This window comes from Centroberyx affinis, unplaced genomic scaffold (assembly GCF_046629955.1).
Source record: "Centroberyx affinis isolate AG114_WGS23_722 - 3 ecotype Tasmania unplaced genomic scaffold, CSIRO-AGI_Caff_v1 ptg005736l_1, whole genome shotgun sequence".
In the NCBI taxonomy this organism is placed as follows: Eukaryota; Metazoa; Chordata; class Actinopteri; order Beryciformes; family Berycidae; genus Centroberyx; species Centroberyx affinis.
Genome location: NW_027282899.1, coordinates 39,763 through 50,569, shown reverse-complemented (window position 1 = coordinate 50,569; position 10,807 = coordinate 39,763). Strand labels below are relative to the sequence as shown.

The 10,807-nt window shown below is 42.8% G+C and overlaps 1 protein-coding gene across 1 annotated transcript; it reads left to right on the top strand.

The window, feature by feature from the left end:
- Nucleotides 1-450: 450 nt before the first annotated feature.
- On the top strand, nucleotides 451-1,053 carry cited1 (Cbp/p300-interacting transactivator, with Glu/Asp-rich carboxy-terminal domain, 1). The gene has a single exon (XM_071547240.1). It carries the CDS (start codon nucleotides 451-453, stop codon nucleotides 1,051-1,053), a length of 603 nt encoding a protein of 200 aa, XP_071403341.1.
- The last annotated feature ends 9,754 nt before the right edge of the window (nucleotides 1,054-10,807 follow it).

Below are 10,807 nucleotides of genomic sequence, written 5' to 3'. Positions count from 1 at the left end.
TGCATGTGTTGTTATCTAATCACTGTAGAAGTGTTCGTTAAGAGGCTTTGTTTTGTGTCCAGCACCTGGTTTACAATGGGATGTTTGTCTTTAATTTGGTTAGCCATAATAAGAATGTTCTTTACGGGTTACAATGGAGAATAGCATACTGATACTGAAGTTGTAAAAACATTGTATTTGCATTCCCTGTTGTTTGGCAGCAGTGACTCAGGTCTGGATTTGGCTACTGGTTTACATGACATCATTTGAGATTCTATCGAGGCATCTCTAACAGTAAAGTCCTGTCTCTGTTGGGATCTGGCCTCGATGATGTCAACGCATCTGCTATCAGAGCAGGCTTCTGTTAACGCTCTTATCTCTTCCTCCTCTTGTCCCCGTTTGATGACATTTCCTAACACGTCCCCTCTCTCTTCCTCGTTCCTCCTCTCGCAGGCTCCGTTGTTCCTGGTGATGACCTCACTGCTGTTCCCTGGCAACGCCCACGCTGCGATGAAGGACCTCTCCTCCTCCTCCTCTCCTCTCACCTCCCTGCTCCACTACCCTTCCTCCAAGACCTCCGCCGTCCCGTTCTCCCCGTCCTCCGCCGCCTCCCCCTCGTCCTCGCCCGGGTCGACCCTCTCCGCGGCGCCGCTCTCCAAACCTCAGCCCTTCTGCCTGCAGACGGGGCCGCACCTCATCGCCAGCATGCAGCTGCAGAAGCTCAACTCGCACTACCAGAGCCTGGCCGGCGGCTCCGCGGGACACCCGGCGTCCGGAGGGGCTCAGAGGGGCTTCGGCGCGTCGGCGTTGGGCGCGGGGACGCAGATCCTGGGCCAGTCCGGAGGGCTCGGAGGCGGAGGCGGCGGCGGCGGCGGCGGCGGGATGGGCGTCGGCATCGGCGTGGGGAACCAAGGCTCCGGCGCCGGGGGGATCATCGATTTCGACCCGGTGGACGAGGAGGTCCTCATGTCGCTGGTGGTGGAGCTGGGCCTGGACCGGGCCAACGAGCTCCCCGAACTCTGGCTGGGTCAGAACGAGTTCGACTTCATGTCGGACGTGCCGGCCGGGTGCTGACCTACGGGAGGGGGGGGAAAAAAACGTGGAATGGATCGATAAAGAGAGAGAGAAGACTTGCTCTCTCCTGTTTTTTTTCCTCTTTCCTCCCTTTCTTGATTGATAAAATCGGGGGGGGGGGGGAAGAGACACCGAGCGATTAAGAAAGAGATTAGAGGTTCCTTTTGCTTTCATACAATCTGCTCCGACAGAGGACGCGAACTCTGGCCACGGAGACGGATAAAAGAAAGAGACCACTTGCTTTTGATTCTGTCTTTTCTTTTTGTTTTATTCATATTTTCATGGAGTTATACTCTTGCGGAAAAGGGAGAGTCCACTGTTTCCGTTCCTTTCCATTTCATTCAATCAGCACGTTTTTCTTTTCTCGGATGAAACGCCGAACCGATAAGAGCTTAAAGGCTCTCTCGTTCCGCCTCGTTCTCTCAAAATCACCGATTCCGACTCCCTTCGTTTAAAAGAAAGAAAGACAGAAAGACGCGGCGGCGGGCGGACGGAGTCGAAGGCCTCGCTCGCTGGACCGCGAGGACGAGAGGAGGACTTTGTTCGCTCCTCTCCTCTTTTCCCCCGTCGCTCCTTCCCTCTCGCTTAATGAAAAGAAAGCGATTGACGCGAGAGGGGCGGGGGCTGACGTCTGAGCTCGGAAAAAAACAAAAACAATAAAGACGACAAAGACACACCTGTTGCACTCGTTTTTTCCTCCCCTTTCCTTAGAGCCGTCCCCCTTTCTCTCTTGAGTTGAAGAAAAAGAAAATGGATACATACAGCTACCATGCTTTGGCTTTATGGGAGACTTGCAAAGGATGACGAACACTAAGTTTCCTGTTTTCTTAATGGACAATATTAGACTCCGGCCTCATGGGAAAGGGACTCCTGTCTCTTCGCTTCACAAAGAAACTGATTGTTTGAGAACCGGTTATCTCAATTTACTCTATCTCGTTTTTCTTTCTTTCTTTTCTTTTTTTTTTTTTTCAAATTTAGTTCAAGCAGTCGTATTCATAGAACATGTTATTTAAGACAGCGGCTGATATCCATCGGGCCTCTCGGAGAAGGAGCGCTTCAGTCTATAATCAGTTCTACTTTTCTGAACATAATGAATTAGATCAAGGAATCTTGAATCTTTGTGAGCATGGGACCTGAATGGAGTAAATTGTGTCTCGCCCCGGAGCCCAGCCCCATTAAAACAATCTAGTCGCTTCGGTCATGTGGGGCCCCCCCCTCCTCCAGATATAGGCTCACAACTTGTTTTGTTTCCTGACCCATGCTTTAAGAAACATCGATTCAGGTGGTTGAAGTCAAATTGGTGTCGCAGAGCCTGGATCGGCACTAGGAGCGAGGTCCAGTGAACCTGCAAAAGACACCGAGCAACATTGTAAATTGAACCGTTGGAGGGATTCGGCTGATATCAGTAGAAGCCCTCCGCTGTCTTCTACTCTTGTTTAGGAGGAAAGTGCTTTAGCAAGGTTCCTAGGCTGAGGATTCAAGGTTTTGTCAACTTTTTGTGTGAGTAAACTTAACGGCAACACCTACTCCACATGCCCTCTGCTTTCATTTCCTGTTCTACCACTTCCATGTTTGTGTCAAAACAGTTCGGTTACCTCCAACAGACACTTCATTATCACCACACTTCCACATTGTTGATAAGGAAACGTGACTGTTTTGTCATCAGTGTCTCTACATAATTCAGTCTGCAGAGCTATGCGGGGGTTAGCCTTTGACCTAAATATGGAGGTCTCCAGTGTGTCAAGCTGTTGGTCCACACTAATGCAGACTGCAGGATGGTTGAAACTGGTCCAAAGTGTGTTGAAGTTACTCCCTGACAGACAGACATGGTCCATTCATACTACAGGGTAGGGCTGGGCGATATGGTTGAAATCAATATCATGATAATCATAAGGATTTTTCTCAATATCAATATATATCACTCTTCCCAAGCTACAACTTGATGTGTTTTGGAGTAGAGACTAGAGCTAAAGACAAGACCGTTTTTACAGTTTTCAGCCTAATTCTGGAAACAAATCCACCTTATCAGACTATTCACTTTTACTTGGCTCTCAATAGTCTACCAGGTGTTTGTCCCTGATACTGCAGACTTTAAAGTGGGTGAAAGAAGTCCAAAGGGGGTTAAAGTAACCCCCCTCCCACACATACACACACACACACCTATAGGATCTTTTCTGTTAGGATGGGAGCTCTGACCTGTCTGTCATGGTAAGAAGAGATGGGGGTTGAACTGTACAGCAGGAACAAAGGCCTTTCACCTCAACCCAGTCTGTCTGTCATCTGGGCATTGTGTGTCTCCTGGACCCACACACACACACACACACACACACACACACACACACACACACACACACCTGCAGACGTTCATACACAGACTCAAGCATGCATGCACACACACACACAGAAAGGACATACGCAACCACACACCTGCATTCACGTTCGCACAAACACACCCAGGCCAAAACGTATATATATGCAGGCTCAAAGGCACAGAAATAAACTCACCACACACACACACACACACACACACACACACACACACACACACACAGGGCCAGGGGGATGGTATTACAGCATGGTAATGGGAGTAGCAGCCGTGAAACAGGCACTTGTTCAGTTACACACATCCTTTACAGGGCATCGGGGTTGTGTGTGTGTGTGTGTGTGTGTGTGTGTGTGTGTGTGGTGAGAGAAAGAGATAGTGATGTGAGAAAGTGAGTGAGAAAAAGTACAGTTTGTGTGAATGAAAGAGACTGTGAGAAACTGTGAGTGAGAGAGACTGTAAGTAAGAAAAAGCGAGTGTGTGTGTGTGTGTGTGTGTGTGTGTGAGGGGAAACTATGAGCAGTACGTAACCCATCCACAGGAAGACCACTGACAGAGGAAAAACACACGCTGGGCCTCATTAATTTATTTAGATATAGACAGCATTGGCAGGTCAGCTTACACACACACACACACACACACACTCTCCGTCTCTCTCTCTCTCCCTCTCTCTCTCTCTTTCTTTTCAACTCTTCGGTTCTTCAAGAGCGCACACTATTTTCCTACACACACACACACACACACACACGGGCCACTACCTGTTTTTGATGTTGATGAGGGTCTCAGTTACAGTCAATGAGGCCGTCACTGAGCGCCAACTTTCCCTTTCCCTCTTTCTTTCTTTCTTTCATTCATTCATTCTTTCTTTCTTTAATGAAACGCGAGAAGCAGTGATCGGTGATTAATGAAAAGCCGATGAAGGAGTAATCTGACAGAATGTTTTTTGTTTTTTGCTGGTTATATCGAACAACCCCTTTGCTGTCATGGCGAGGAAGCAAAGTAGAATTTATGTGTGTTTTTTGAGAAAGAAAGAACGGAAGAAAGAGAGAAAGAAAGAAAGCAAAGCCCCATCTCATCAGTTTCAAACCGGACAGACAGACTGACCCTCCTCTTTCTCTGTCTCTTTGCCTAAATGGGTCAAAATAACTTCTTTTTTAAAATGAGGACAGTCTCCTGTTTGTTTCCATATGTTCAACGTTGTTTTTGAAGTTTGGCTGTAATCCCAGCTGAGTGAACATACTGGTATTTCTGCTGTGTGTGTGTGTGTGTGTGTGTGTGTGTGTGTGTGTGTGAAAAGCCCCGGCGTCTCCCCCGGGAAGTCTCCCCCGGTGCTCCATAGGTCGAATTGTTTGAATTGCCTGAAGTCTTTCATTTCCTCTCTCTCTCTCCTCGACCCCACGCTGCAGATTAACCCCTCGTGAACCCAAAGATCCCTCGCAGACATTTGGTCTTGAATGTTGTTGGGAACCCGGACTTTTTTGCAAATTACTCCTCACTTTGTTTTTTAAAGGCATACTGAGCTGGATTTTTCTCTCCTTGAAATAGCATAAACACATACAAAAATGATCCTACTCAATTATTGCTTGTGGCCAATTGGTAGTGTGTGACAGTGTGTGTGTGTGTCTTCTGCCTGGATATTCTTATTTCTGAATGTTCGGGACGTTTCTGGGCTGTCCGGCTGCAAGCAGAATACCAAAATACATAGATAGTAAAATATTCTGAAATCAGTTAAATATACTTCTCTGTGATTGACAGCTAAAGGGCCATTAAGTCATATTTGAGCTTTATCAACCTCAACAACACTGATAGACCTTTTCTCCTCCTTTAAACGCAACATCACATTCAAAACATTACATCCGCTCCATTTAAACAAGTGTGAAGTAGACTCTGCACTGATTTAGTCCCTCATATTTACTTTATAGATTGAAGTCTTACTGGAGGGTCGCTTCCTTTATTTCATGGTTCATTTTGTTGTTTTCTTTCCCTCTTTTCGTTGTTTTTCTACTTTCTGGCTTGAGAACGAGACTTTTGCTTTGTCCTCCATTGCTGAGCGGTTAAAAGTGCGAGTGGATGGAGATCGGGAGTGTGTTGAAACTCCAATTGGTGGGGAGTTGTTGCTCCCAAAGCAGATATACACGGGCCAGAAAGTGAGTTTTGAAAGCCAGAAATCTCAGCACTTCACTATCAACCCCAGAAATCTTAACTTATCGCCTTTAACTGCCCTGATACAGTAAGCCCCGCCCACCTGGTATTCCTCGCACAGTAAAACAATTGCCAAGAACTATTTCCAAATGAGCAACTTGACTTTACATTGTGAGTTGATTGGACTGGCTCCGGCCCTGATGCTCCCAGGCTCCAGTCACATCATGCTGTGTGTCACATGACAACAAAAGGCCCATTCACACTCCAGCAGCTTCAATGCAACAAGCGTACAAGACAATGTTGTGTATACACAGGGTCTGGGCTGTACAGCTATTTTTACATGTACGGATCACTGCTGTGTGTGTGTGTGTGTGTGTGTGTGTGTGTGTGTGTCCTGCATTCCTGGTTAACTCTGAGCACACAGAATGTATTTTGTTCACTTACTTTCTGTTTTTTTCTCCATCTGATGACATTTCTTTTTGTTCTGTGATTGTTTTAGAGTGAACGGCAGTGATTCATGTGGCAACTTTTTGGGGCAACTCTAATGGGAGACGTTGCTGAAGTAGTTGATGCAGTGTCGTTGCATTGATTACACTGGAACTTTTTGTTGCCAGGACACAATTGTGAAGATTTTTTTTATCATTTTATTTCTTGTTGTCGGGAATGTTGCCCATCTACATTGCTCAAAAAGTTGCCCTGTATGTCACAGTCGGGAGTTATTTCACAAACAAAAAATGGATTGAAGACAAAAGATTATTTAGTTTCTTATCAGCATACCTGGAAAATATATTTTTATGGCTTCAAATATGTGATGAGTGCCTGTTTTAACCATTTGAACGAATTCAAGTGGAAACAATACTTGCAAATTAAGATAAACTAAGCAGTAGTTATGTTTTTTTTTTTGTTGTTTTTTTTTACTTCAAACATAATGTAACAGTCAGAAGAAAACCTTTTATCTCCAAAACATCGCTTGTCAGGATCTAAAGGAATTTTTAAAAAAAAAGCTTATTTTCAGATTGACTCCCATTCATTTTCGAACTGACACAATTTGGGTCTGTAATGGGTTTCTTAGAGGTGGATTTACAGTTTCCATGTGACAACAGTGATTTGTAACAACCAGCCACTGTCCTGAGGGTCTTGAAGAATATTCAACACATGAAGGACCATGTAAACCTTCAGTACAATGTAATGACATGTATCTTCTAAATGTTGCTGTTCCACGGTTTTCACTCCGCAGTAATGAATGGAAAATGTCTGCTTGTGAATCACTTGTTTAACTGAAATAGACTCTGCACTGATTTATTCTTTTTCCAAAGTCCCTCATATTTACTTTGTACCTGTAGACTGAAGTCTTACTTTTATTCCATGTTTCCTTTTGTCGTCGCTTCCGTTTGTATTTCCTTTCCCTTTTTTTCCTAGTGATGAAATGAATATTATTCAAAGATGATTTTTTTGTTTTGTTTTTTAAAAAAAAAAGCACTTTTGCTCACCAGCTCCCACTTGTACATCTATATGAATATGTAAATTACTGAGATCATATTGAAAAAAAAAAAATGCTTGTATTTTTGTTACTTCTCTGAGTTTGGGGAAAAAATAAAGAAAGTGAAGACTGAAATATCTGTTTGTCGTTAATACTCTGAACATTCAACATACATTTAGCCAGTTTGCCATATTCAATCAAGTTTTTAAGTATAATTATAGAAACAGATATACTTCCAATACACAGAATATATAATAAATAGATACATAATAGATATTAGGAAGGCCAAGAAAAGAGAATAGAACTGAAGTGATAGAATAAGATAAAAGCTAGCAAAAATACAGGAAACATAGTTTTGCTTGTATGTTGAATCAACCTACTATCAATTGGATTATTCCCATGTATTTTGGTCAGTTTAGTTGCCGAGAAGATAACATACAAACTTTTTAAGTGTGACTTCTTAACTTTTTAAGTAGATTTTCATGAGGGTTTGATGATCACTTGAACGATTATTTAGAATTAGGAATAGCAATTTTGTTGAACTGCTTTCAGGAAAAGTTGCATTTTGCAACTTTAACCTGTTTGGAAATTCATTATTCTGAAATCAGCCGAGTGATGAGTCGCTCTCACACCGTTTAGTAGACAGAGATGATGATTTCTAGACAGAGAAAGCAGGCGTTCATCATCATCATCATCATCATCGTCATCAGTTTTATAGTACAACGCTCCCATCTGATGGCTCATGACATAAGTGCACAGGTTAGAATTACCTTCATTCACCAGGAAACCTATGCAATCTCTACTTCAAAATCACACACTCTAACAGACTTTTACTTATTGATCAGATTTTCATATTTTGGGAAATGCTCAGTACAGTATGTGCTGTAGTGTTGATATCAAGACTATCAACTTGGCCTTAAAGCTGAGGCCACACATCAAGTAAGTGACAGTGCGTCTAAAACTACATTAAAAGTGTAGTGTAATTGAATTGTATTATCATTATTGCTATCAATCCACTCACACTCAACCTGTTTTTTTTTTTTTTTTGGTTAGTTTACACAATATGTGGGATTGGGGGGGCTTAAGGATGGGTGTGATTGTTATAAAAAAAATGCAAAAATGTAATTTTGTGAATTTATCTCTGTGACTATATCTACTTTCAAATTCCTAATAAAAACACAGTTTAAAAAAAATGTAGTGTATTTTTCCCTTTTTTTACAGACTTTTTGTCCAATTCCAAAACAAGATTTGAAGTTCCATACTTCTCCAGGCTTGCATATAGGAAACCAATAGACTGCTGCCATCTAGTGGTGACATTACATAACGACACAGGTTAAATAAAGTTTAAATACATAACAATAAACCTTTATTCACCAAGTCACCCTACATTACATGTAGAGGGAATTTTCCATCAATACAAACATCAGTACAAGTGACAGGTAGAGAGAAGGAGAAGGCCTGCTGACTGACACTTCATCCAGGAGCTCACAGAAAGTGCTGAAACAGTGCAGATCACATAGTGAGACAGTCGACTAGAACTGAAATGAGCTACAAGGCATTTGCAAATACTTTTCATAGTTTGTTTTATGCAGTTTTAAGCGCCAGAGGGGTGGAGCTGACACACAAGTCAACGAGCATCAGAACGTTTATAGGAAACTGTTTGGAAGTCCATTTAGTGTTATTTTTTACTTTTGTGTTATTGACACTATCTGAATTGTCCGTGTGGTAAACTGCTACCCATCTGGTTATCCAAGTATCTTAAAGCAAATACTATGAATTATTTGCAAATACTGAGACAGCGGGGTGAAAACTGTCAACTCCTAAAATCTGTATTCATTAATCAAGGCATGAAACTGTTTTGCCAACGAAGCTGGCAAATCAAAGTCTTGTTTGATGAAATTAGACTAATGGGAAGACTAATGGGTCAGGGAAACGTTTTGGGTAAGACCATAGGGTTTTCCTCAGGATGTGAAGTCAAAGTCCAAAAACTTCTGATGTCTTATTTTTCTCAAATCCAACAAACTTCCAAGGATTTTGAAGTCCTGTGGGCGTCCTGATCAATAAATTTGGGTGCTACATTTTAATCAGATAAAGTACTTTCAAGTGCATCCATTCATTTCAAAAACATTTAAGGCCTTCTTTTTATATTTCTCAAATCCACAAACTTTTAAGGATTTTCAAGGCCCGTGGGAACTGACTGATCCATTTCTGGTATTTCTTTGCATGCATGTTAGCATGATACAAATGTCAATTAATGCTGTCAGTCCCCCAAATTTTACATAATTGTATTCAGACAAAATTAAAATACTTTAAAGTAGTTTCAAAAAGAAACAGTTCCACCCCAGTGCTGCCAGATTGGATTGACAATATTCAGCACAATAATTGCTCAAACTCCGCCGGCTCCCCCAATCTGGCAAAAGAATCGGCCCAAATATTAGGCCAATAGATGCAAGAAAACTGTAAAACGTCATAGGTTTGACCACCACACTTCAGCATGGGATTACTACCAGAGAGAATACTCTTCACTCTGTCCGAGGCGGGCCTCTACAATAATTATCTGCCAAACTCATCTCATAACCAAGACACCGCCCAATCTGGCAACACTGCTCCACCCCAGTGTCTAAAGACTCAGTATCAGTATTAGTGTACAGTTCTACTGCAGTAACAGGGAGGTAGTTGAGGTGAGCGTCCCAGAGCCTCAGTTTGGCCACAACAACAACAGTAACTTCATTCCCAAAATGAGAAATCCTCCTTCTCTCATTACATTAGGTCCGGTATGAAAGAGAAACTCTATGTTAGTAGAGTAAAACAGAGTTCAAATTAAAGTTGATCAAAAGTCACATTTGTAGGGATTGTGGTTGTGTAGTTCAGACACAGTTTATGAATTCCAGGTAAAAAAAAAAAAATCCCCCAAAAATTGATATGTAGCACTTAGGAATGAATTTGATTGATACAGGGAATGACATATGCAAAAAACACAAGAGCAGCTCATATTTACCTGTTTTCACCCATTTGTTTGTTCATATCTCAAAAAGTTACAAACAGATTTGGATGAAATCTGGTGGACAGGTCACGCTTGGCCCGAGGATCAAGTGATTCGATTTTGGCAGTGATCCGGATCTGGGATTTCCACCATTCGATGATTATCGTTTTATTTTTTTGTTTTAGCCAGAACTATCATGCTGGATTCAAGTGCTGGTGGGAAAGTCCGACATCCGCGACTTCCAAGTCGGCTGCTAAACAGCGTTGCATTCACGTGCTATTTTGTTTTTTAAAATTGGTTAAATGGAACCAGGAAGACAAACAATAAACATAAAACATTCCAGCTCCGCGTTGGCGGAGGTTTGCGCTCTATCGAGTGTCTTCTACTCAAAATATGACACATCCATGTGGCCATATTCAAAATCCCACCCCAAAATAACCTACAAAACATCTCATGCAGCCCAATTTGCAGTTGAAGCGCTCACAACTGCCAACTTCAACAAAACATGAATATGGCACATGATTATATTTGATATGTGTGATATGGCTGCATGTTTTGCTCCATATCCCCGTCCGGATGACTGACAGTCAGCCTGCGTGTTCGGGTGATTGAAGTCCACATGTCTGTGTTCAGGGTGAGTCCTGATCCACGTCTCTGTTCGATTGCTCGGGTCTGCTCAGGTTCTCCTCCTCCTCCTCCTCCTCCTCCTCCTCCTCCTCCGCCTCGTCCTGCTGCATGTTCTCTGCGGTCGAGTACTGCTCTAAAAACTCCATGAAGTCGTCGTTGAACGGTCGGTCGAAGGTCTGCGTCTCCGGGCCGACCGGCA

Bases quoted from the DNA above. Each gene is read 5' to 3' on its own strand.
- cited1 (XM_071547240.1), top strand. From the start codon at position 451: ATGACCTCACTGCTGTTCCCTGGCAACGCCCACGCTGCGATGAAGGAC.